Source organism: Pteropus alecto, unplaced genomic scaffold (assembly GCF_000325575.1).
Source record: "Pteropus alecto unplaced genomic scaffold, ASM32557v1 scaffold161, whole genome shotgun sequence".
In the NCBI taxonomy this organism is placed as follows: Eukaryota; Metazoa; Chordata; class Mammalia; order Chiroptera; family Pteropodidae; genus Pteropus; species Pteropus alecto.
Genome location: NW_006432943.1, coordinates 2974421 through 3001543, shown reverse-complemented (window position 1 = coordinate 3001543; position 27123 = coordinate 2974421). Strand labels below are relative to the sequence as shown.

At 37.6% G+C, this 27123-nt stretch overlaps 1 protein-coding gene and 1 pseudogene across 2 annotated transcripts in view; both read left to right on the top strand.

Annotated features, from left to right (window-relative positions):
• The window catches only part of GPAT3 (glycerol-3-phosphate acyltransferase 3), a 77927-nt gene that overhangs the window by 16829 nt on the left and 33975 nt on the right, over positions 1 to 27123 (top strand). For both annotated transcript variants that reach the window (XR_003045030.1, XM_006907583.3), the window contains exons 3-5: positions 22655 to 22925; positions 25955 to 26029; positions 26539 to 26628. Coding sequence is in view for 1 of the 2 variants with exons in the window: in XM_006907583.3 (XP_006907645.1) it covers positions 22655 to 22925; positions 25955 to 26029; positions 26539 to 26628 (436 nt within the window). In the remaining variant the exon portion in view is untranslated. The remainder of the gene's footprint in view (positions 1 to 22654; positions 22926 to 25954; positions 26030 to 26538; positions 26629 to 27123) is intronic.
• LOC112476352 lies at positions 8990 to 9109 on the top strand (annotated as a pseudogene).

The following is a 27123-nucleotide window of genomic DNA, read 5'->3' as shown; positions in this document are numbered from 1 at the left end:
CTCTAGTTAAGGAGATATCACCAGTATTCGTATATCCATGTGACAGTTGAGAACCAGGCAATGTGAATGCTATTGAATTTTACAAACAAATTTAATTAATTTGAGGAAGAAAATTTGGAAGTATAGCATAAAAGAAGATGTATGGATGCAGGACACCTGAGAGCATTTTTTGTGGACATGTTAGTGCTGAACTGGCCATGTGGAGGTAGATCGGGATTAACTAAAGTGGCAGGGCTTCCTCAAAGCCCTGGAGGAATAAAGAAATAGCTTAATTAGCAGTAGGAAATAGCTTAGTTTACAGAAGGGGCAACACATAGAAATGAGGTTACTAAGAGGTTAAGATCAGGTTATGAAGGGCCTCAAAAACAAAGCAGTTTAAATGTGATGTAAAGGCATGGATAAGCCCAGGTTTACTGTAATTTTGAAGCCTGCAAAAAGCATGTGGTAAGCATGATCTGTGAAGATTGATTATTGAATCTAGAAAAACGCCGAAGGACGACTCTTATTAAAGTTGGTTAATTATTGGAAGGAGAAAGTTTTTCCTCTGTATATCCATAAAAGATGGAACAAAAAGATAGACTTAAACTGAAGTCAAAGAATTAAGTTGTGTGTAATAAAGAACTTCTTATTAGCAAAAATGATTAGTAGACTGGACCGGGCTGGTTGGTAAATTACATAAATATTTTTTACAAATAGGATAGACAGTTGAGAATTTGGGGAGAGGTATGAATCATATAATAGCTGTTTTCATTTTTTAGCAGTGCCTTGTTGTCTTGGTTATAAAAGTTCCCTATAAAAATTCTAAGTGTTTCAGTGTTTAATCTTTATGTATTGTTTGTTTCTATAACAGTGGTATCTGCTTATAAACCACTGGCTCTGTAGACTGAGAAAGCAAGAAAGCTCTCGATCAGTTCTTTTATTCTGTCAGTAAGTAGCAACAACCTTTCAAGGCCTCTTCGCGTTTTCTCTTTTCTCTGAGAGGTTTTATAATTGCACTTATTAATTTTCTTTCTTTTTTCTCTTCTCTTCTCTTCTCTTTTCTTTTTTCTTTCTGATGCTCTCAGGGCTGCATAAGTTCTCCAACAGGGCATCAAAATGTGCTTTGTAAACAGAAGGCTAGAGGAGTGGGGACGGATAATGGTGGTTTGTGTTTGGAGAAAATAGGCTCTAGGGGTCAGGGAAAGGAAAGAGGTCATTGGGTTGTGATTAGAGTCCTTTACTTGGGTTGGGTGGGTAGAAGCCAGCGATGTCTGGATGCCCTGGGAGTGAGCAGAACCCCTAGGCGGGCACCTTCTACTTTGTGTGCCAACCTCAGACAATGTGATGAGAGCTCTACTCTGTACCCTCTGCACTAACTTTTCTAGGTTAGGTGCTTGGTTTCCCTTCCTCAAAGCTCTGTTTTCCCTGAAGCTTGGGCTAGCTAGAGAACTCTAATTCCCTGAAGTCCTATTCAGTTTTATGTAGGTTCCTCAGAGAGCAGAACCAGTGGACCCTGTGTGTCTCCTGTAACTTCTGAGGACATCCGGTGAACAAGAGGAAAAATGGGATGTGGCCTGCTTTTCTGTTAGAGCCTTCACACTATCTTGCCTCAACATTTCTCTCTGGAATTGGTCAGCCCTGCCTCTGTGCTTCTCTGGTGCTGAGTGCTGGGCAGCTTGCACCTGCTCATCTCACCTGGGAAAGAGAATCAGACCCTGGAGCCCTAGGATACAGGGGACATCACAGATAAACTTTGTGGGTGGGATAATTTGACTCTTTTACCTTTGGATATCTGGAAAAACGTACTGTACATAGAGGGTAGCAACTTGGAGGAAGGTGGGCTTTGGGTCTTTTCAAAAAGTTAAAGTACTTTGGAGATAGTACATATGCATAGCTTAAAAGCCTTCTTCAAATTAGAAGAGAAAACAGTGGTTTCTGGGAAGAGGAGAAATTGATAATGAATTCCAGTGACTATCCCTGAAAGAAAAAAAAAAAAAAAAGAGAGAGAGAAAAGACCAAAGTACAGAGTTTGGCTGTGTAATTAATAACATTCACCAGCTTGGTAGACTAAAGTACTGAAAGTCTTTGCAAAGGGTAAGCGTATATTCCTTTTTTCCAAGTGTGGTAAGCTTTTTGTTTAAGTTGGTATCTGTTAGTGTGTCATGCATATATATCCCTTCCTCTTCCTGCCTCTGCAATGACTTTGGCACAAATGTACTCAAATAAATGAACATCCGCATTTTCAATGACTCATGTGTTCAGATAGTTTACTTACCAGTCAGTGGGCAACTCACATGACCTCTCCACAATAGATATCAAATGTGTGTTGCTGCAGTCATTGGGAAACTTTAGCTTGTGACAGTGTTCAGCCACTGATGCTGATCTGGATTCTGCAGGATAAGAATACTAATCAGTAAAGCATTTGTATAAGGGTATGTGTGTAAAAAGGAGAGAGAAAAACAGGCATTTTTGGAGGGGTTAAAAAAAAGTGAGGGAGGGCATTGCCTTGCCATCCCACCCGCGCCCCCATAGGACAAGCCACCCATTGTGCCCTTTAGACACACTTGATTTAATTTTAGCAACTTAGAATTTTTAAAGTTTGATATAACTTGGTCTTTTTAGTCTTTGCTTATGATCAGTTAAGACAACCCCCGCATCTTATAATGAATTGAGTTGGTTGTTCATGAGCTCAAGGAAAACAAAATAAACAGTGGAGTCCTGGCTGATGTGAAAAATTATGAATGATTTTAGGAAAAGTGGTATCATGTGGAAGAAATTATAAGCAAAAAAGCAGGAAGGCTGGATTGCTGAGGAGATGTTAGAGACCAAAGAACTGATATAGTAGTACAGCTGGAGCTAGGATCAGTGAAGATGCCTTGGAGGTGGAAGGAGTTGAGGTTGGATATTTAATTTTAAGTCAAGTTCCTCAAAGGCTTTGAATGCCAGGCTAAGAAATTACTTCCTTAAATGAAGGGATATCAAAGTTTTGGGAAGACCAATCTGATAGCTTCGTGGAAGTGAGATTAGGCACAAAGCAGGAGAGAAAGGAGAGATGATAGACAAGAAGCCATTCTGGAAGGTGATGGGGCCTTGAACCAGAGCAGTGGAGTTAGTGGAGAGGTGGAGTGTCTAGGCAGCTACATAAAAATGTGAGCCTTGGGGAAGAAATTAGGTAAAAGATACACACTTAGGAGTTATTTGCAGAGAGTGAAAGTTGAAATGGTGGATTTAATGAATTTGCAGAGTGAAAGACGTGCATAGGCTAGAGAAAAACATCATAGAAAAGGGGCAGGAAGAGAGAAATGAACCAGGCAAAAATCAACCAGGAAAGAGAATAAGGGTGGAGGGAATGGAAACTAAGAGAAGAGAGAGTCCTAACTTTATATTTTCTTTTTCTCCTCATTATTCTGCCCACTAATATTCTTTTGTGCTATATTTTTCTCCTAAGAAATAATAGATGTTGTCTTTCAACTCCTTTTCAGAAATAAAAACATTAAACTGCTTCTCCTTCAATGTATATGCATATAAGATAGGGGATTTTTAGGGACATCTAAAGCTAACCCAGAAATTAAGTATTTTTGGGTAAGATTTGAAATATAAGGATGTCACTAGTTATGTGGAAAGTGATCATAACACGGTTTCACTTTGTTCCATCTTTATAATTCTGAGGACAAACTGAGCCATCAGACTGATGTGATTCTTGGAGATTCAGCAGATGAACGCACAAAGATATATATGAACAAATTTTTGTGTAAACATTTAAAATTTGTGTTTATACATCTTTTAAAAATATTTTAATTTTTTGCATAAGTAATATATTCATATGCTTCAAAAATCATAGCAACTTAAAAACATATGCTTTGATAAGTGTAGCTTCAACCCCTCTTACTGTCTACCTCTACTTATTTGCAATGCATCTTTAATAATTTCCTGAATTCTGAAATATGTTTGGATCTATTTCTGAACTTTCTATTCTGTTCTGTTTATTTATTTGTCCTCTCATGCTCTAGTTTCATGTCATTTTAGTTATTAATGTTTTAATACATTGTTTTAATATCTGCTCGCTTATTTTTTCATATGATCTTGAGATTCAGCTTGTCTGTGATCTAGAGGAAATAGAACTATCTATTTTTATTAGAGTATGAAATTTATAATATACTGAGGGAAGTTTGACATTACCTATGTTGAGTCTTACTCTCTAAGGACATTCTATCTTTTCTTTTGCTTAGGTGTTCTTTCGCATCCTCCAGAGATGTCTTAAAGTTTTTCTCAGATACGTTTTGTACATGTCCTCTTAAGTGTATATTTCCGGTTGCTTTAAAAATGGAGTGTCTTCCATCATACTGTCTAACTGATTGTTGTTTTTATATTTTAAAGGTTTTGATTTTAGAATGGTAGAAATAAGAATTCTTTTTCTTTTTTGTTAGAGGAAGGAGAATTTATTGCTGGCAGAGTGCGTGGGGCTTAACATCACCAAAGCACAAGCTCCTCTTGGTTAGATACTTACAGTTTATATACCTCTGCAGTGTACATGCAAAGGGCATGTGATTCTTTTGTCTAATATTTTACATGCACCTCTTGACTCAAGATGGGGAGGGGGAGTTTCAGGTAGGGATGCAAGGGGGAAGGAATTCCCCGGACTATTGGTCCTATCTATTTACAGATCTTTTGTCTTGTAGGTGTGGCAAGAGTCTTTAGAAGGCCATTTAAAGATCTATAGGGTGTGGTTAATCTATAACAGGCTGAGTTGGTCATTTCTGCAAACCCTTTCCTTTGCATTTTTCAGATGCCTCCTCTCCTATCTTATTCCTCGCTTTGAGACTCTAGACATTCTATTTTTATGCTGGAGTCTCTCATTCTCTAACTAAACCATCCTGGGGGATCTCCTGATAGTGTGGGCTGCAGCTCGCTGCTGTACTATGCCTTTGCTTTTTTGTTAGAGGAAGGAGAATTTATTGTTGGCAGAGTGCGTGGGGCTTAACATCACCAAAGCACAAGCTCCTCTTGGTTAGATACTTACAGTTTATATACCTCTGCAGTGTACATGCAAAGGGCATGTGATTCTTTTGTCTAATATTTTACATGCACCTCTTGACTCAAGATGGGGAGGGGGAGTTTCAGGTAGGGATGCAAGGGGGAAGGAATTCCCCGGACTATTGGTCCTATCTATTTACAGATCTTTTGTCTTGTAGGTGTGGCAAGAGTCTTTAGAAGGCCATTTAAAGATCTATAGGGTGTGGTTAATCTATAACAGGCTGAGTTGGTCATTTCTGCAAACTCTTTCCTTTGCATTTTTCAGATGCCTCCTCTCCTCTCTTATTCCTCGCTTTGAGACTCTAGACATTCTATTTTTATGCTGGAGTCTCACTTTCTCTAACTAAACCATCCTGGGGGATCTCCTGATAGTGGTGGGTAAAGCATATGTGGGCTGCAGCTCGCTGCTGTACTATGCCTTTTAAGCTTTTTATTAGCAGGGCCAGCAGACACGGCCCTATCAGGCAGATTCATTCCTAGGAGTAGTAAAACTGCTCCTATTAAAGGTTTTAAACCCACCAAAGGCTGAAAACCATCCCCCCAAAAGGCTACTGGGTTTCCATCCGTGCCATACTTGCACAGGCACATGTGCCAGTTTTGTCATCTTTTCGACAAGGTCCTCAACTGCCTGGCTCTGATCATCTACCTGTAGGCAACAGTTAGTGAGATTGAATTTTCCACACACACTTCCTTCTGCTGCTAATAGTTCAGTGCTAACCTGTTTTGGTAGATGGCATTTCTCATCTGAGTTTGTAATGTGCAAGGAGGGTCAGGGCTCTCCTAGTCTTATTGGTAATGACTTCTAAGACTGCCTGCAGTCAGATAATCTGCTTTAACATATACATGGGGAAATGATATCCCCAAGATCCATCTTCTGCCCAAGTGGCAGGCCTATAGTATTGGATTATCCGCTCTGGGAACCACTCATCATCCTTCCAGTCCCCTATTTGGAATTCTTTTTTCACCCGTTGTAAGGGTTGTGGGACCGGGTAACCAAGCAGTTCCCCCCTCTTCAGAGGTAAGAGGGAAAAGGATGACTTTATTATGCCAATTATACAGCTCCCTTCCCAATTTCCAGAGAGGTAGATATAGGCCTTGTTTCTACAAATCCAGTAAAGCCCACGTGGGGCGATCCAGTCTCAGACCGCTTCTAGGATAGGATGACCTCATTGTCTTTGCAGGCAGACCCGGAAACCCCCTAACTCATTTTCCTGCCTAACTCTTTTCTAAGAGCCATGAACCCCCTTATTATTAGTATGGATGTTGCGGAACGGGAGGTTTCTTCTTCCATATCTGCTGAGAATGGCCATAGTCCCTGCCTACAGGAGTTTCATGGAGCGCTTTCCCTTTCTGCCTCAGTCAGGGTGGGGTCTTGGGTTTCTTGTTGAAGCGCTGCTTCAGTCCCTAGACAAGGAAAAGAAGATTTAGAATTTGTTATTTAAATTATATATGCATATATTAATTGCTCTTATTGATTTGCCTATTAAGCACACAAAGGGAAACAGGCTTGGTTAATATATTTGTTAAAGAGTAAAAAGACCTTTGGCCTAAAGTCCTCTCCCCCTCAGACTCTAAGGACCTTGTCTGGTCTAACACCATTTTTGCTAACAATGGGCCATGACCCTTATCAATAGCTAGAGGATCTGAGTCACCAGTTTCGGGAAATTATCGGAATTTGAGGGGGAGGACCTTCCTCCGCTAACCCAAAGAAAGGAGGGAAGAAAACTTAACTAGGTTTACTAAAAAGATTAAGAACTCTGAAAGAGATGTCCCTTATCATTTCCTCCCTCTTTTGATTGGTCTCACATCTATGAGACCAGCTTAAGATGAAATTGATCTCTTTGTTGCTGTAAGAAAATTCTTCCCTTGGTTTTGGTTTTGTCTTAGGTATCCAGCTGGCAAGGGACCTACAGATGAGAGTGCATTGGATGCAGCAACAAGCGATAACTCCTACAAAGATAAGCAAAATGAAAATAAGAAATACTTCCTTTAACCCAGTGAGGCTGGGCAGTTAGGAAGTGAGTGAGGAGAGATCAAGACGGAAAATTCCTGTCCTCTGTTCAGTATTGGACACAATGTCATGAATTTGTTTCACTTTTTCTTCAATGAGTTGTCAGAGAGGTTAAAACAACATAGTCCTTTAAATTATTATTTTTTTAAATTAAATTTTATAAGACTTTATTTGGGTCAAACTGACGACATAAGCTAGGAACAAGATCTCAAAAGCTCTTTTAAATTCTTTACATCTATGGTATGTCAGAATAATAGGTTTTCTATAGCAGCCCTGTTTTCAAGGATAGTTTCTCTGACCTGTCCTAATTCTCCCATGGCATGGATGGCCTGAGAGATTGTGTTTAAGGCTTTTTCCATGGATTAGGCTATTCTGTTGACTTCTATATTTAGGGCAATGGTCATAGCTGGTACAATAAATAAAACAAAGCAATATATTCAGCTGGACTAAAGTGTAGGTCACTATTACGGCGAGAGTCAAGGGTGAGTTCTCTGCAGCCCCTAGTTGGAGACTTTTGCAGCTTGAATACAGTTAGTCTTCCCAGGGAACATACAAATAAACAGATTTTTCCACAAATAAGAAATCGTCCAGCAGGTAATTTAACATGTGCATTTGCATAGCTTACAGAAGTCGTGGAGCTGCAGTTCAAGGTCATGTTATCTGAGATGTTAAAACATTAGTACACTTAGTAAATGATACACCTTTTTCTGCTGGTGTTATAGTAGAAGTTTTTAAAGAAAGCATAGCCTTATCCTTCCATAGTTTTAAGTGGGGCCCTTTCTGTTTGCATTGTGGGCTGACTTTCAACAAACTGCGGGGTGATAGTTGCTCTGCTAGTGTGCTGGCTTGAAAATTACTGTTTGGCTATTGCCCGTGGGAACATAGGTTGTCACTCATAGGAATATAACATTCTAACAATAAGCTTTCTGCTTCTGTACCCCCGCTTGCACAACCGACCTGTGGGTTGACAGGTAGTGAATAGGAGAAAAATAGACCTTTGTGTTTAAGATAGAATGAGGAATGGGATTTAGGGCTTAAAAACCCTGTACCTCTACATTTTGGGGCTGCTTAATTTGGGGTCTCCGTACCCCTGGCAGGCCCAGCTGGCTGAATAAAGAGCATGTTTCCTATAACTCACTGATTTCTGGTGGTCCATGTATCTTTCAGGGACTGGCGGCTACAATACTAGTAGGAAACCTTGACATAGAGGCGAGTTGTCTACAAATAGTTTAGCCTTAAGTTCCCCACAAACGTGCTTTGTGGGGTGGGCAAGGGGGCTACCCCCCTTTTTGGCTGTGTCCCAGTTTTCTAGAGGAGGTGCTCTCCGCACTGGACCCTGGTCCTGATGTGTGGCAGTGAACTTCATTGCTAGTCCTGGTCTCTCAATGGGAAGAGTAAATTACATTAGGCTGACTATTTATTCCTGTCACTGTGCAGTTAGCATTGGAGAGAGGCCCATGGGATGGGTCAGGACAGAGTAGGTATCTCTAATATCTAGTAAAAATTCAGTTTTGTTCCTTCCTACCATGTCGAAGGTGACCTGAGGCTCCACTGTTGTGACCGTGGTGGATTTCTCTAGGACTGGAGTTTGCAAACACTTGGGCCTCTGTTGTTGGAGGAGAGAGCAGCCCCTTCATGAGAGGCTTGCTATGTGGGGTGAGGGCTTATGAGGTCTACCCCTCCCCAGCTTCCTAGGGCTGGATGGACACTTCCGGTGGCCTCCCTTCTACAGTATGTGCATTGATTATGCCTCAGTCCTGACAATGCTACTTGTGGCCAACCAAGATCGAGGTCCTCCAAGCCTGAAAAGTTTTTATTGCCTAGGGTCACCTCGAAACGATCCCTATATTATGGCAGCTAAACTTTGTGCCCTTTTTGGATGTGGTTCCATAGTGTAACGGTTAGCATGTCTGCTTTACATGCAGAAGATTCTAGGTTCCCGCCCCAGTGGAGCCACAGTCCATGGTCTACGGCCATGCCACCCTGAACAAGCCCGATGTCTGATCTCGGAAGCTGAGCAGGGTTGGGCCTGGTTAGTACTTGGGTGGGAGAGAGACCACCTAGGAAGACCAGGTGCTGTAGGCATAAATAACAATAATAAAATAAATTAATTAATTAATTAAAAAAAAGTTTGCGTCCTTTTTGTACTCTGCTTCCCTCTCTACCCTGTTCCAGTCATTGGACACCTTAAAGACCTCTGGCACCAAGGCAGCCTGCAGGGTTGGGGTCTAGGCCCCAACTTTTGGAGCTTTCTTTGAATATTGGGAACAGACTAAGTTATGAAATGTATAGCCAGGAGAGTCTGGCCCTCAGACTTTGGGCTAATGTTAGTATATTCTCTAAAAGCGTCAGAAAACTGGTTAAAGTAACGTAAAACACAGAATTTATTTTGATTAAGTACTGAATCCTTGTTTCTACTCAGAAAACTTTTCCATAACATTAGTAGCAGACAATAGTTTAAGAAACATTAAAACACAACTTTAATTTTGCATTGGCTTACTTTTGGCATTTAAATTTCCAATCTTGTTTAGCTTAATCACATAAAATTTCCTCTGAGGATTTTTTTTCACAAACCTTCTGCCACTTTCTTCATTCCTTCAGTTTGACTCTTCTCACTCATTCAGAAATAACCAGCTTTAAAACAAACACCTTTCCTTTAATTTCCTTCAAAATAAATCTCCATACTTTATACCTTCTGTTACCAAAAACACATTTTCCTTTCCATCATAATTAGAATTCTTAACTCAACAACCATATTACATATAAATAACACTGGCAAATATAGATCAGAGGTCATGTAAATACTCATATTTTCCCGTCATCAGTATTTGTAACTTCCCTGAGGGTGCTTATCTAGTTTCCTCAGGGAGTGATGAAATAGATGGGGTCCACAGAGAACTGAGACTGCCTCAGTCGTAGGGTGAAGGAGGAGGAGAAAACTCCTGATTATTTTGAGATCTCCAAAAGGTTTTCTTATCATTGGGCCATCTAATAAGTCTGGGTCTTGGTAAAAGAGCATAGAAACTTGTACATAGGGGACTTCTTCCTATTTTCCAATTTCAAGGAGGGTCAGGGTCCTATCTGGAGGATAGTATTGTAATTTAGTGAACCGTTTACAGGTCAAACTTTTTGATCTCCCTCCCATCGTTAGTTCGGAAGGAGGAAGGTCCCCTACAAGTCCTCACTGCCGCTGTATTTCACTGGCAGCTGGGCTGTGGGGCTGCGATTCGGTTCCTGCCTTCCCTGCGGGGTACAAGCTGAGAAGTGTTCCTGCTGCTGGTGAGGAAGGAGGAAAGAATATTCCTCCCTAATTGGGAGTGGAACCTGGGTTTCTGCGGTGAGAGCACCGAATACCTAACCACTAGACCACCTGGGAACACAATCCTAGCTGTGTCTGAATCTGAAAGTATGTTACTTACCCTGAGAAGATTGCGTGTGCGCCTTGTGGTGTGGTGCTAGTGCCGCTTGGAAAGGCAGTAGGGGGACGACGGATGGCATCACGGACCTGGGAGTTCTCTCCGGGGTGTTAATGAGTGCCTGTTTGATTTTTTTTTTTTCCCAAAGACTTTCTGTTGTGTGGATTCCTAGAGTAGGGGCTCCCATTCTCCCCGCTCTGTGGAAAGCCCTGACCTTTGTCTCACTCCTCACCCCCCGGAAGACCCTGACCTGTGTCTTCTAACTGAAGACTAGAAGCTCCCTATACCGGACATCTAATACCAGAAGAGGGCCAGTTTATCTTACAAAGGGGTCACTTTAACTCCATAATCTCCTGAATAACCCTTTCTTGAAGTTTTTGACCATCATGGCCAGGAGAGTAGGCTTTCTCTGTGTACCCCCCATGCCTCGCACGACAGACAATAGTCACGCCACATGGAGGGTTGGGGGATAAGGTCGGGGAAACTTTGGAGGGGACGTCACTCGCTTCGCTGTTTCCAGCTGCTCCCCTTATGGGGATCTTTCAGGCTCCTCTTAGCAATTGGTGGGTTGGTATGAACCCCCGACCCAGATCACTGGAGTAGACTCCTCACGGAGATCCAGTGACACCACTCTAAGCCATATGAAGTTCCTCACAGAACCATGGATAGGGGCTCAACTCTCACTTCGCAGCAAGGCCACATCTCAGTCACTCAGCACTCACTCTCTTTCATACAACCTCCCACCGTTCCTTAACCTATCCCGTGGAGAGTAAGCAGTCGCTCCTCTTAACCTGTGGAGGACACTCGGTTACTCTCTGGAAGGGGATCGGGCTTTCCTTTTGCCCAGTGTTAACCAAACTTATTCCACCTTCCGCCCTATGTACCTGTGAGGTCACAGTTTCTCCTAACAAATGTAAAGTACTCAGATGACCTCAGGTGATGATCAGTCTCCCCTTCTGCCTTATGGGGCAGGACCTGAGCTAGCTACTTTTTGCCTGGTTTTTCCTTACCGTGGCCCTGACACATCCTAGTTTTCTTGTTCCTCCGTTGTCTGATCTTTGCAGGGACTGGCAGCTGGGGCTTCCCCTTCCATCCTGTGAGGCATCCACACGGGGTAATCCCTGGTGCGCACTCAGCCTGTGTGTCTACAGAGTGGGTTGGGTTTCCCCAGTAGGATACCCGAAGTCCTCCAAATGTAGGCACCGTTCCTCCACGCTTCCCAGCCAATGCACCAGAAATCTGTTGCAGGAAGTGACACCTGATGGAGGAAACTGGATGCTCAGACAACTTTGTTAGAGGAAGGAGAATTTATTGCCGGCAGAGTGTGTGGGGCTTAACAGAACCAAAGCACGCGCTCCAAGAATTCTTAAAAGTTAGAACTCTCATACTGTATATAGGTTTTCAGATGTGCTGGTTCTTTTTTTTTTTCTTCAGGTATGCAGTTATTTTATTTCAAATGGTGATAGTTTTATCACTTCCTATTCAACTTTTGTTTATATATTTTTTTCTAGTTTGTACTTCAATTCTCTCACTTGTCTAATTGTATTGGCTGCTACTTTAGTACAGTGTTGATTGGCAGTTGTGCTGGTTGTCATTCCTGTTGGGAACAAGCCGTAGTGCCTCCAGTAGTTTCCCAGTAAGCATCGTGTTGGCTTTGATCTAGCTCACCATCTTATGTTAAATAATTGTTGAATCTTGTTTTGTTATTTTTGTTTTTTTAAACCAACAATGAATGTTGAATTGTTGATTCTTTGGTTTTTTAAACTAACAATGAATGTTGAATTGCTTGCTTTTTCAGCACCTTCAGTGATGAATATGTTTTTCCCCTTTAGGCATATTATAGTAAGTTACATTAATAGCTTAATATTTGAATCACCTTTGCACTTATGGATCAAACATTGCCTGGTCATAATATGGTGCTGGAAACTGTCTGCCAAGATCAGAGTTAGGATTTTTTGCAATTGATCTTTTTTACTTGAGATTAGTAATTTACTGTCTATCTACTTTCCTCCTTCCTTCCCTTTATTCCTTTTTTTTTTTTTTTTTTTTCAGATTTAAAGGTTTGGTGGAATTCCTAGTAAAACAGTCTTGATCTGGTGCTTATTGGGGGTGGATAAAGTGTTTTTACTCCCTACAACATTATTTTATTTGTGCAAATATATCTCTTTAAAACATTCATTCTCATGGTGTCAGTATTGGTAAAATTATTTTAGTAGAAAACTATCCATTTTTCTCTAGATTTTTATTAAATTTATTTGCATTGGTCTTTGTGCAAAGTTTCTTCTTATGATTTTTATAATTTTCTATTTGTTATTTTTTTTTAATAAATTTTTATTTTCATTATATGTGGGCTTTCTCTCACCTTTGTTTTTTCTTAATTGGTTCCAGGATCCCTCTCAGATACCAAAATCCTTGGATGCTCAAGACCTTTATATAAAATGGCATAGTATTTGCATGTAACCTATGCAATACTCCTATATACTTTAAATTATCCCTAGATTACTTATAATATCTAATACAATGTAAATCAATGTAAATAGTCATTATACTGTATTGTTTATTGAATAATGACAAGAAAAAAGTGTATGTTAAGTGCGAGCAATCATTGTAGGCCTAATCGCGTAGTACATGTCAGCAACAGTGTTAACATTTTTTTCAAATATTTTCCATCTGTGGTTGGCCATATATGGAGGGCCAACTGTAGTGGGAGTATATAGGTATTTAAAGTAAACTTTACCCTTTTTTGTGAAAAAAAAAAAATTTAAAAAGTTGATTGTAACTCTTAAAATGTGCCAACTGAAGAAACATTAATGAAAGGGTTGGGAAAATGAATAGTTTTATAACTCTCAAGACTTTTTTTTTTTTTAAACTAGACAATCATGATTGAGTTGCTCTTAAGCCAATGGAGATGCTAAATCAGCATTTATTTTGAGCACATTTCATGTAACAACAAAGCATCAAGGGTGATTACTCTTTCTAAACCTGGAGTAACCTGCCAAATGCATAGGAAAGCTGCTTTTGCCTCAGAGAGAACTTCGAAGAATAGGTGTACTGGCAAGAAATCTGTGTGCTGAGGTTATATAGTCATAAACTGGAGAGAATAGCCTCCTCGGACATCTCAGATTTGACTGAATTATGGAACTGGGGAAGCATTGAGTGGACCAGCTGTTTTTTGTTGAGCTTATCGTGGAATTCCTAACTGAATAGAGATCAGATGTGTTCCAGGCTATACAAGATTACTGGCTTACATTATGCTAAGTGAAATAAGTCAGAGAAAGACAAATATTATATGATCTCATTTCTGTGTGGAGTCTAAAAAACGCTGAACTTGTAGAAACAAATAACAGATTGATGGTTGCTAGAGGCAGGAGGTGAGGGGGTGGTGGGAGAAAGGTACAAACTTCCAGTTACAAGATTAATAAGTCCTGGGTATGTAGTAGTGTGCAGCACAATGACTACAGTTAACTATATTGTTTTGTATATTCGAAAGTTGCTAAGAGAGTAGTAGATCTTAAAAGTTTTTACCACAGGAAAGAGAATTGTAATTATGTAAGGTGATGGAGTTAACTAAACTTATTGTGGTGATCATTTGGCAACATATACATATATCAAATCATGTTGTACAAATACAGTACTATACATCAATTATATCTCAATAAAACCAGAAAAAGAGACTCTTCCCCGAGTTAAAAAAAAAACATAGAGGGAGTGACCTGAGTTACAGTTTTCTGGGAAGGATGATCAAGCCTAAGTCAGTTAGTGACAAGTGCATATCTAGATTAATGATAAATGGAGGCCACATATAGGTTTTCCTGCATTAATTAAAGTTCCATTTCTTCCCTTAAAGGTAAGAGAAATACTAAAATAAACTGCTATGCAGGGCTTTCTGTTTAGCTAGAAAGAATGGTGGCTGATGTGGAATTGATGAGAAAGATCTGACGTATTTGGGGTTTGTCCAAGGGCAAATGTTAGACAGAATGGCATGGAATTTGAGGTTTTAGGATATGAGGAAGCATTTAGTTTTAGAGTCATGGACAGATGTGGTTTCAAATCCTATTTCTGTTGTTTATTCTCTTTGTGACCCTGGGCAAGTTACTCAACCTCTCTGAGACTGTTTTTATCTGTAAAATGGGATAATAAATAATACCTCATAGGATTATGGGGATTACATAAGTATATATGTCAAGGGCTTAACACACAGTCTGGCATCAGGAAACATTCAGTAAATGTCAGTGGTCTTCCAGTTTAGGAAGGAAAATTTAAAAATATTCACAGGAAGGATAGATATGATTGGCTAGAGCCCCTAATAGGAATTATAGCTAGAAATAGAGGAGATTCTTAAAAGTGATATTTTTTTCTAATTTTTTTAAAAAATTGAAGCATAATTTACATACATTAAAATGCACAAATATCAAGAGTTTAGATATGTGAATTTTGGTGTATTTATAGACCTATGTGACTACCACCAGATCCATCTAAAGAATATATCCACGATCTCAGCGTTCTCTCAAGCCCCTGCTCAGCGTATATCACACATCCCTTGGTCCCTGTTGTAACCTCTCCTGATTTCTGTCACGATCTGTTGGTTTTTCCTATCTTTGAAATTCACATAAATGGAATCATACAATATGTGCTCTTTTGTATCTGTTTTTTTTCACTCAGTATAATGTTTATATGAGATTTCTCCATGTTGCATGAATCAGTGGATTTTAAAAAATAACTGTGGAGTATTCCTTTTACAAATACATAATAATTTGTTTACCCATTATTATGGGATTGACATTAGGGTTATTTCCAGTTTCTAGCCTTTAGGAGTAAAGCTGCTATGACCATTGTTGAACAGAGTCTTGTGAACCTATTTACTTGTCTTCTTGGGTACATACTTTGAAGTGGAATTGCCAGGTCATGAGGTAAGCAAGCATTATGTTTAATTTTATTATTAGAACTTACTAAACGGAGTTCTATCCACTTGCTCCACAGCCTCTTTAACACTTAGTGTTTTTGGCCTTTAAAATTTTACCATTCTGGGGTGAATAGTAGTATCTCATTTTGGTTTTTAAAATAGCATTTTAAGTACTTTTTTCTTACTCTACAAAATAATACATATACTTTATTAAAAAACTAGATTTTGTGGAAGTATGACAATTAAAAATCACCATACGAAATCCCAATACCTAGAAAAGACCTAATATTTTGACATACTTTCCCCATTCACATATATTTTTTAAAATGTAGTTGATAGCTTAGTAGTTGGGCTCTGACATCTGAATTTTTATAGATTCCAAAAATATTCCAATAAGCAGCCATCCTGGAGAACTTACTGAATTATTTCAACTCCTTTTTCCCCCTCTCCCATATATTTTGGTGCCTGGCCTGGTGACTGAATGAATGACTGACTGAATGAATGATTATTTTTGATTTAGATGAAGAAACTGATCCCCAGCTAGGTTAACTTTTCAAATGAATTTTTCAAATGGATTTTTAGAAAATAGCATTTATTTTTAAAAAGTAAAGAGAATAGTACAATTAATCCCCTTGTAGCCATCATCTAAATTCAACAAGAATTTTCTTCATGTATCCTTTTCTTCAGTTTTCTTCTGTGGGAGTATTTTTTAAATTGCAGTTTTAATGACAGATACAGTATGTGAACAATGTAGAAAATTAGAGAATACAAACAATTAGAAACAGCATATTCTCACCTTAATGTATAGTCTTTTTGGAAGTATCTTAAAGCCAATTCTAGATATTATGTAATTTTATCTATAAGTACTTAGGAGCGCATCTCACACAGTTGACTTTTTTTTTTTTTAATGCAACTCTGATACCATTATCACACTTAACTAAGTTAAAACAATATAATGGATTTTTTTTTTTTGCCAAGGGAATTTTTTGGACGTGGTATATCTAGAGCTTAGCCTTGCAGTGTTATAGCTAAATTATTGTGGAAAAAAGGTGGCAAAAAGTGAACTGGAAACCTGTATAGTAGGTGATTGTGTAGTTGATGTACTGATTAATTTATTAATATGTGTGGTGATTAATGAGTTGGAGAAGAATAAGGACAGAAATCCGTTCTATGTTTCAGGGATCTGTCCTTGGCCCTGGCTTGTTAGAATTGTATAAAGACCTTATGATCTTTAACTACATCTAAGTGATTGCTTAGATATGGGTCTTGTCTCTTTGGAGCTTGGTATTAAATATTTCTGTTTCTTTAATTCCAGAAGCACTGGTTCACCCTACTCCCCAGCCCCCACCACATACAATTTATCTTTCCAACTACTTTACCTTGGTCTCTTCTTTAATCAGGCCAATCACATTTATGGATCAGAAAAGAAACTGGGGCATGGGAGGGAAGAATGTAAGCCTGGCTTCCTTGCCAAGGGCCAGAGGCCCTCAGTAGAGCTCCTTGTGCCAGGTTAAGGACCTCACAGTCAACAGTGGGTTCTGGGACAGGTGACCAATTGCTTAATAATTGGGTAGGGAGATATAAAGTTAACTTTTTTTTTTCTTTTAACGGAAGTAGTATTTATTGAATCCTGTAGTGGGTAAATCACTGAAATAGGAGATTCACAGGTATTGCCTGCTTCAATTCTTTTTAAAAAGAATGTGGTAAGAACACTTAAACTGAGATCTACCCTCTTAACACATTTTTAAGTGTGCAATACAATATTGTTAACTATAGTAATATCGTATAGGAGATCGCCAGTAAAATTTTTTAAAAACTGAAGCATAACATATATAGGCAAAAGTGTAAAATTATTAAGTGTATGACTTGGTGAATTTCCCAACGTGAGCTTAGTTGTGTATCTCTTACCTAGATCAAGAAATAGAACATACCAGTACTCAACAAAGTTTCCCTAATGCCCTAAGTCCCTACAGAATGAGGAAGTATATTTTTGTTAATTCCAAACTAGACTTAATTTAAAAATTCCCTATAGATACAGTGCTAACGGAGATTTCTATTTCATGGTACTGCTACTTTATGATCACCTCTGTTTTGAGTTAGTTAGGCTTATGACTGGGTAGGATTCTAGCTTAAACAGACTAATTCAAACAAAGTTTCCATGAGAGAGTGTGTTTTGATCTCTGAACTTCTGACATTTGGAATACAACTCATTGATAGATTAAGGATCAACTTCTATGTATAAGCCTATTATATCCAGTTTTGATCTGTCATGGACCCTGATTTTCTCTAATTACCGACCTAGAAAGTATGCTTTACAACTGGAGAATGGGAAAACTAGTGTGATTTATAAATGGGCAGTTATTTCCAGAATTCACTCAGCTAATTTAGAGTTAATTATATTTGAGATGGTTTTAACTTCAGCCTTAATTTCTTTTAATAGGCCTTTCATAGCTGGTATTATTTATGTACCAGTGACTTGCTAAAGGCACAGGGACACAGGGCAGCTTGTGCAATTAATCGCTTTCATTATATCGAGATAGTTGTTCTCATTTTATTTTTATCCGAGCATGGACCTTGTCGTGTTGGGCAAAGCATTTGGTATAAGGACAAAGTTCAAATGTTTATTATGGCTTTATTTTTTTAAAGCTGACTTGTGAAACAAAGGAAATATTTTCTAGAATCAGTGTTTTACCAATTTAAGAACTGTGAGTAGCTCTGAATGATAAGGATGATTAATTCATTAATAATAATTGGATTTCTTTAATGACAATAAAAACCAATATCAAAATTGGGTCTGTGCTAGTTAAATCTGATATGTATTTATATCTATATTTTGAAGACTGTTGGTCCATTTATGAATGTTTCTTGGTGCCAAAAGAAATATATCCACTTTTTCTGTACTTTGATCCCTGATACATGGTGAGTGTCCCCTATATGCTGACTGAATTAAATAGTTTTTTTTTCCTGTTAGAAGTTTATACTCAGTCATTCTGACCCTTAAGGGTCAATATAGTCAATATATTTCAGGAAGGAAGTAACATTATTCAGTCATGCTTCTTTTGACATCTAATTTTATAACACCCATTTTCAGATTTGCTCTAAACTGTTACCTGCTCTCTTACAGTAGAGATCTTCAACTTAGGAACAACTGTCAGTTCCATGTAATGATTTTTCTTTGTTATTGCACCTCTGTAGTTACCACTTAGTTTAATAAATAAAACTTCACAGAAGCAATCCAATTCTCCCATGCATCCCTCCCTGAGTCCGTTACCCTGCCAATCCTTCAAACTACTACTCTGATTTTGGTGTTTATGATTTTTGTGCATGTTTTCATACTTCACCTATTCATGTATGTATCTTTAAATAATACATTGTACTTTTTGCATTATTCAAACTCTATAAAAATACCTCTTTCCATTCTGAGTTGTTTGTTTATTCTGATGTTTATATAATATCTAAGCTGGTAATTGTTCTGGTTAATTTCTTTTAACTCCTGTGTAGGATGTACTGTATATATCCATTTTTAAATATGAGCTGCCTTTTATTATTCATTTATTTGAGATAAAAATGTCATGTAACAATTAGAATAACATGATTCAATATTTGTATGTATTGCTATTTGTTCATCTATCTAATTTGATTCTTCTATTTTGCTATTGCAGACAGTATAGCAAAAAGTTATATATGTCTACTTGTGCACAATTTTATAAGAATCTCTCTAGAGTATAAGTGAAAAGATCTTCCTTAAGGTGGAATGCCAAATAATAAGTGTGGAAAGAATGAAGGAGTGAGAAAATATTATTTTAAAAGATACACGGTCCCAATTTATTCAGGCAAGAATCACTATAGATGCTAATACTATTTCATAAAAGTTTGAGGAGCAGGATATTTCCATCGTCTCAAAGTATCTCTCTTTTACAGATAGTTATAGATAATAAGTGTCTACTTATTAATAAAAAAGAGAAAAACAGTAACTTTACAGTGGAGAAAACCAGTAAGCACTAAGTACCTTCAACTGATCAAAGTTAAATGTTGCCAGTCATGGGACTAACTGAGATCACGCACCTCCTGACATGATGCACTGAGAAGGATGTAACATCAGTTACTCAGCATTTCTGCCAAAAGTGTGTACAACCTGTATCTAATCATGAAGAGATATCAGATTAACCCAAATTAAGAGACATCTACAAAATAAATGGCTAAATAAATAAATAAATCGCTTATACTCTTAAATAATGTCAACGCTTGAAAAACAAAGAAGGGCTGGCAGCCTTTCCATATTAAAGGAGAGTAAAGAGACTTGATCTATAAATGTAATGTGTAATCCTGTATTGAATCGTGGACCAGCAAAATATCCTATGAAAGATATTATTGGGATAATTTTCAAAATTTGATTAAGGACTGTAGATCAGATACTAGTATTGTGGTAATGTCAATCACTGAAGTTTTCCTGATTTTGATAATTGTACTGTGATTAAATAAGTGAAGTTCTGTGTCCTAAGAAAATCTCTGTTGAAATATTTGGGGAAAAGGGTGTGCTGTCTGCAATTTATTCTCAAATGGTTCAGAAAAAGTATCTTTTAATACATACAGAGATAGAACAATGAAGCAAGTGTGTCAAAATGTTGTTAATTAGTAAATTTGGGTGAAGTGAACTATTGTTGCAACTATTCTATATATTGGAAATTATTAAATAAAAATCTTCCTGAAGTATATCTGGGAGTGGAGTTGCTGGGTCTTGGGCTATGGATATCTTGGAATTTACTAGACAGTACCAAATTGTTTTTGAGTGTGGTTGTGCTAATTATGTTCTCATTGTCTCAAATCTTCACCAACACTTGATATTATTCAATTTGATATTTTTATCAGTCTTTATGGGTATGAAATAGTATCTCATTGGGGTTTTAGTTTGCATTTCTCTCATTATGGTGAAGCTGAACATCTTTTAAATGTTTAGTCATTAAGACTTACTATTTTTATGAACTACTTGCCGTATTCTTAGCCAATTTTTTTTTGGGGGGGGGCTGGGTTCTTTAATTTTTTTTTTGTTAATTTTCTGTATGTCTTAATATATCCTGGAAATTAATCTTTTATCAGTTAGGTGCTTTGCACCACATACTTTTGAAAGAGGCTTAACAAAAATATAAAATTGAGTTATATTTCATTGGAGTTACCCAGAATAAAATAGGTCAGGGGGCAGAGAAAATATTGCACATCAATGTGTAGAGGCTAGGGGGCTGGATTCTGCTTGCAAGTCTTTTCTCTCCTGGCTCCATTAAATAATATGAGGCAACTTGAACTTGCATTTTTATCTCTGGCCCCTCTGAAAAAGGTTATTTTTAGAAGTCCTTCCCACTGTCTCCAGTGTGTTTCATTCAGAGATTTAATAATTTGTTCTTCTCTCCTCTTTTAGATTAAAAAAAAATTGATATATTGCTAAATAATGAAACTGTACTGTTAAATATTGTTCAGTACTTGAATTGAGTAACTTGCTGTAAGAGGAATAGCAGTGCCAAGACCAAGAGGGCATTTCAGTAGTGAGACTATTTTGGTTCATCCTCTAATACTAATTAAACATTTTCAAAGATGGTGGAGAAAGGTTAATCCACTTCGTCTTAACTATTGAAAAAGATCATTCAAGATCTTTATTGTGCTAATTCTTAAGGCGATTAGGTATTAGCTTTATATGTGGGCCAAAAAACCCAAAACCAAAACCAAAACCAAACCCAAATACCCCTAAAAAATCTCAAAAGTAAAATCATAAAACTTTAGCTTTGAAAGAAAATAAAGATTTTCTCTATTTCCTCCCCCCATTTTATAAAGGAGGACACCAAGTTAGGTGACTTATCTATTAGCCACAGTCAGAAGCTGGTGGTTGTCCTAAACAGAACTTGACTTTGGACTCCAGGTCCTCTATAACTTTCTACTCAAGAGCATTATGCTGCCATTCCTTCAAGAAAACTGGTACACTGTAGCTCCTTAGATGGATGTACACACAAGTTCTCCAGAGAATGAATCTTATAGCATTCTCCACTTTCCTCTTTGATTTCCTAGGAACCTGAGAAGTGAAAAAATGAAAGGGGATCTTCTTTCAGGGAATTTAACAGCTTAATCTCCAACTCAAAAGAAAAAACTTTTCTAATGTAGGAAGTGAATTTCTTTGTAACAGACCCCAGAAAGACAAATGTATGGTCACATCACCGTGTATATAGCTACTCTTTATTCTTCGAAGATCTTCTCATCTTTTATTCTTATTTAGTTAGAACTTTATGCTATGTTATACTACTTTAGAAATCTTTGAATTATTTTCTTTATGGAAAATAACAATAACAGTATAAAGAGGAACATCTAATCCCAGAGATAACCACTTCATGTTTCCTCTTGACATTTTTTTCTCTATATACATATATTTTATAGAGTTAAACTATATAGTGTTAGATCTTGCCTTTTTCACTTAACATTACTTATTAATGGGTGTATTATATCTCATAGTCTGGATCAGTTATAATGAAAATGCTACAGTGAAACTCTTGCCTACATTTCTGATTATTTTCTATGACAGATTCCTAGAATTGGAATTATTGAATCATTATCAAAACTATATTTAGTTTCCTCATGGTAGATTTTGATGAAATTCTTATTAGTTCCACACTCATACAAATTGAATATGAGGGTACCTGTATTATTTCTGTCACTGAAATTTATCATTAAACAAAAATATTGCTGATTTGATAATGAAATAGGCCAGTCTTCGACTAATTCACATCTTTGATTTACTAATAAAAAGGTTTTAATAAATTTATTAACTATATTTCTTCTGCAAATTTAGTTCATGAACTTAGCTTACTTTTCTGAGGGGCCTGTGTTTTTCTTGTTAGTTAATTTTTATATACTAAAAAACATCAACCGTTTGCCATTTGTGGTAAATACCTTTTGCCATTTTGCTTGCTTTTTGGCTTTATGGTTTTTATAAGGGGAAAAGAGAAGTCTTTATTTTTACACAATCTAGATCTATACTTGGGGAGAATTTGTTTCTGTGAGTTCTTTCTCTAATGGGGTGTAGGAGGAAATACAAGCAAGAGGGTTATTGAGGACCGAAATTCCTCAGTAATGAATTGAAATCATTGGGTAGAGACCATTTCATGCAGACTCAGTGATTTCACCTCTTTTCCCATTTGTAGTTGCTTGTCTTTTATTTCTGAAATCTGTTACCCATTAAATTTATTTAACTGTCTTCTGCACAGTTGCCCCTTTGGTTAGTTGTTCTTATGTCCTATAGCATTTTCTTATGTCCTGATGCTTTCTTTTAAGGTATTATCCAAAGAGATGAGTCACCCATGGAAAAAGGGCTCTCTGGTCTGCGAGGAAGGGACTTTGAGCTGTCTGACGTGTTTTATTTCTCCAAGAAGGGATTGGAAGCCATTGTGGAAGATGAAGTGACCCAGAGGTTCTCCTCAGAGGAGCTAGTTTCATGGAATCTCCTTACAAGGACCAATATCAATTTCCAGTACATCAGTCCACGGCTCACCATGGTGTGGGTAGTAGGTGTCATGGTACGCTACTGTGTTCTACTACCTCTGAGGTACGCCTCCTGCCCATTTCTGATGACACAATTGGTTCAGCTTTCTTTTAAAGTTATGAATGTGGCCATTTAAAAAATGGCCACATGAGAATATTATGGTACTGATCTCACTCCTTTCCACTTAGAAAATACCACCAAATGTGACCTTTCTAGGACAGTATTAAGTATCTATTCTACTTTCACATTTTTTCCTAAATGAAGGTATGTATTCAGAATCCAGTATATATCAGTTTTGAATCCATGTTACTCTTTCAGTCATAGATAATTTGAGGATGAGAAAAGGGCAGCCAGAAAAAAGAAGAGAGGATTTACAGTTTCACATTCACCTGTGTGTCAACCAAACTATAACTTCCTCTCTTTCTGGTCTGTAGCAGTTCATAGCTACAGAGGGAAGAAAAAATTTCTGGGAGTGGTTACCACATGGGAGAGACACATTCAGAAGAGTAAATTTGTTTCATTCATTTCTGTTATAATCGCTCACTTTTCTTATTAAAAGTTCCCCACCTGGGAACTAAGTTTGGTTCTGAGTTTGAGAGCCACCTGATGAAGAGGTACCCTCAAGCCCAGTTGAATGGAACTATGGTGTGGAACATGGAGTAGAAGAGGTGACACCGGGTAGTGGGATAAAGTGCAAGTGACCAGGGTCTTATTAGCATGATGGTAGCAGGTAGTAAGCATGTCACGACATCACTCTCGATTGTCTTGCTTCATTTCCCTGGATATGGCCTTGGCATCCTCTCAGTAGAGCTTTTCAAGCAGTTATTACCAGCCAATAAAATTGACACATGAATTGGAAACCCTTGACCATCTCTAGGATGGCCTATACTTGCCTCATTCAGATTTATTACAAGGGAAGAGATTGCTTAAGTATAGGCAAAGGCACATATTTAAGAAGCTCTTTCTATTTCCTTATGCTCATGTTGCCAGTGTCTAGATGTTGGAGCATGGTACATCTTTTGGGAATTGTTTCAGCTGTGATAACAAAATGAAATTCAGGGTTTCACATACATTTTTGCTTGAATTTTAAGACAATGTTCCCAAAGTGGGGTTCATGTAACTCTGGGGATGCCCAAGGCCATTGGTGTGCAAGAAATACTTGAGCTTTTATTTATTAGATGTTTCTAGTCTATTTATAGTTAAAGCTTCCATTTATTCTGTTTTTATTCTTAACAAGAAATAAAACTTCAGAAAAATTGAATATATAGATTGCTCTTATAGCTCCACTTGGTCCATGGAGCAGGCACCTTATCCAAGGCAACCTGAGAGAACAGTGTGGATTTTACAACACAGATTACTGTCGGTTAGTTTTCACCTGCCATGGGTGCCCAGCAAATAGTATTATGATTCTGTTATCTAGTTTAAACTAAATTAATGCTCACAAGATAGATAGTGACATAAAAGATTCTTGCAAAGCAACAACAGATTTAAGATAACCCAATAGTGTAAGTGCCCAAGAACAAAAAGGAAGTGGCAGAATTGAGACTCCTCCTCTTAGTGTGTACTTTTCATTATGAAAGAATTGCTTCGTGAATGGTTTTTAAAAGGAGCTGCTACAAAGTGAGCATTTAAAAACAGATTGTGCTAAAACCGATTGTGTTGATGGTTGCACAACTCTGTGAATATGCCTAAAACCACTGAGTTTTAGATTTTAAATGGGTGAATTTTATGATATGTGAATTGTAGCTCAGTAAAGCTCTTAAAAAAAAAAAACAGTTTGTGGCTGAAACCTTAAGTCATCTGTGAGAACTCTCATGTTGGCTCACTTAAACTGGGAAACAGAATCTTCTGGCCTGTTAATCTAGCAAATAAAAACTTCCAATCATTTTGAACACAGTTGTTAAACATGTTAAAATGTAATCCCTTCTGATTTAATGTGTTGGAACAAGTAATTCTTATTAGGGCAAGAAGGCAAAACATTTTAAAACTTTTGCATAATTGATGGCTGAGATTAAAAACTTCTAATCAGTGACTGACTTGAAAGTATGGCATCTAAAGAAAACTGAACTTGACTTTCAAATCACTATGCCAAAAGGTGTTAAACCAAGAATTTTAACAAGGTATTTATAAGGAAGCCCTATTTATTTGAAAAGATTTAAAATCTCAACTTTTTCTTTGAATAATTCTATTTATATTTCTAAAAATGACTTTTGTTTTGGAGTGATTGGAAGGTATATTAAAAGCACTTTTCAAAAATGAGAAAGTGTCTATGTGGAGATCATAAGTATTATCAGTCATCTGGTTTACTAATTTCCAAGTTACTTTGAACCATATAAAAGGACAAGTTAGATTTGATTTATAGGATTCCTACATGGTGATATAATTTGATGCTCTTATTATGAAAGCGCCTTTAACTTATAACTTTTTTGTCATTTGCTATAAATTTTAAACTCCTTTGAGAAAAATTTGAATTGTACCTTTTTTGCCTCGTCATTAAAAAACACAGAAAAACAAATTATTTTCAGACTTTTGCAAGATATTTCCTTTTACAACTATATCACGCAACACCTGAAAAAAGAAAAAAAAGATGATTACTTAAACTTGAAACAACTCCTTTATACAACATAAAACTTTTTTCTCATGTTATACAAGAAGTTAATATGTATATTTAAAATTTAATTTAACAATTAAAATAAGAAAAGTAGAAGGGACGACTTTTGATTTATTCCCTTCACGAGCCTGCTTAATCTTCTGATGATTATATAGATTGAACTTGACAGTTTTGTGAACCAATTTCCAGGCCTTCTCTAGGCATCTATAGACTAGTTATATGCTTGCTGTTATTTTGAAAATGGTATCATTCTCTATATATTATTTTGAAACTTTGCATTTTTCCTCTCTCAAAATGTACCAAGGACCATTCTTCCATGTCAGAATCTACAGATTTACTCAATTCTTTTAATGGCTGCACCATATTCCATAATGTGATGCCGCACAACTTATTTACTATTTCATTATTTATGAACTTTTTAGGTTATATTCCTTTACCCCTACTATTCAACCAAACTTTTGCATTACCTTTTCTTTTTCAGGGTAACCTTGGCTTTCATTGGGATCAGTTTGTTGGTTATTGGAACTACACTGGTTGGGCAGCTACCAGATAGCAGGTGAAATGTTTCCTTCCACTCGGCCAAAACAGGCTTGTCTCTTTTCTTAGCTGTGTCCACAAAGAGAATATTTGTTTGATTCCTGTGTATTTCATCCAATTTATGACCTCAACACGCTTGTTAAAATACTGCTTACTTCAGATTCTTAGTCTTTATTTGATTTTCCATCATACTTTCATTTAAATCGTAAGAAGATGTTTTTTTCAAAGGAGAAAGAAAGAGAAGAAAGAAAATGGACTGAGGAACTTGAGGAAAGCAAGAGAGTCCTCTAGTATTGTCAGGCTAGTAAGACTGAGATCAAAGAAGCTCCAGCTTATCTTAGAAGTAGGGAGGGAGCTATTTTCAGTTAGCGTTTTGTTCTAAATGCCTTAGCGAGACTGTAAGAACTGAACTGTGCTTGTGTTTCAGATCACAGTATGCTGCTGTGAAGGAGCACATTAAAGCTTTTACTGTACTGTTTCTTAGGAGTGCCTAGAACTGCACAATAAAATGTTTTCTCTTTCCTTCAGCCTCAAAAACTGGCTGAGTGAACTGGTCCACCTGACTTGCTGCCGGATCTGTGTGCGAGCCCTCTCTGGTACCATTCATTATCACAACAAGTGAGTGTCTGCTGGCTTCACGCCTGCCTTTCTCTAGGTAAATCCAGTATGTGATTGACAGAAGTGGGTGGGAGGAAGCAGGTGAAATAACAGTCCTTCCTCTGTGTTCGCCTTTACTGCTTACAGCATCATAGACATAACGATGCACAGAAACACTTTTAAAAAGCAATCCATTTACAGAAAGAACATACTAGTAAACATGTAATGGGCATTTATGGTATGTGGGCCAGGCCTGTGCTTCTCACAGGTCATCTGTATGAGAGGTGCTGTTATCTTGTTTTATAGGTGAAGAAATGGAGGCTCTGGAATTAGTTGTCTAGGGTCATGTAGCTAGTACATGGCAGATTTTGAACTGGACCTGTCTGACTTAAGCAATGAGGAAGGTGACAGGCCTGTTGTGGGGTGGCAGGGTTTAGACTTTGTGGTCTGGAGACCTGGTTTCCTGTCTCAGTCCTGCCATCTCTGAAATTCTGTAACAGGACCTTGCAACAGGAC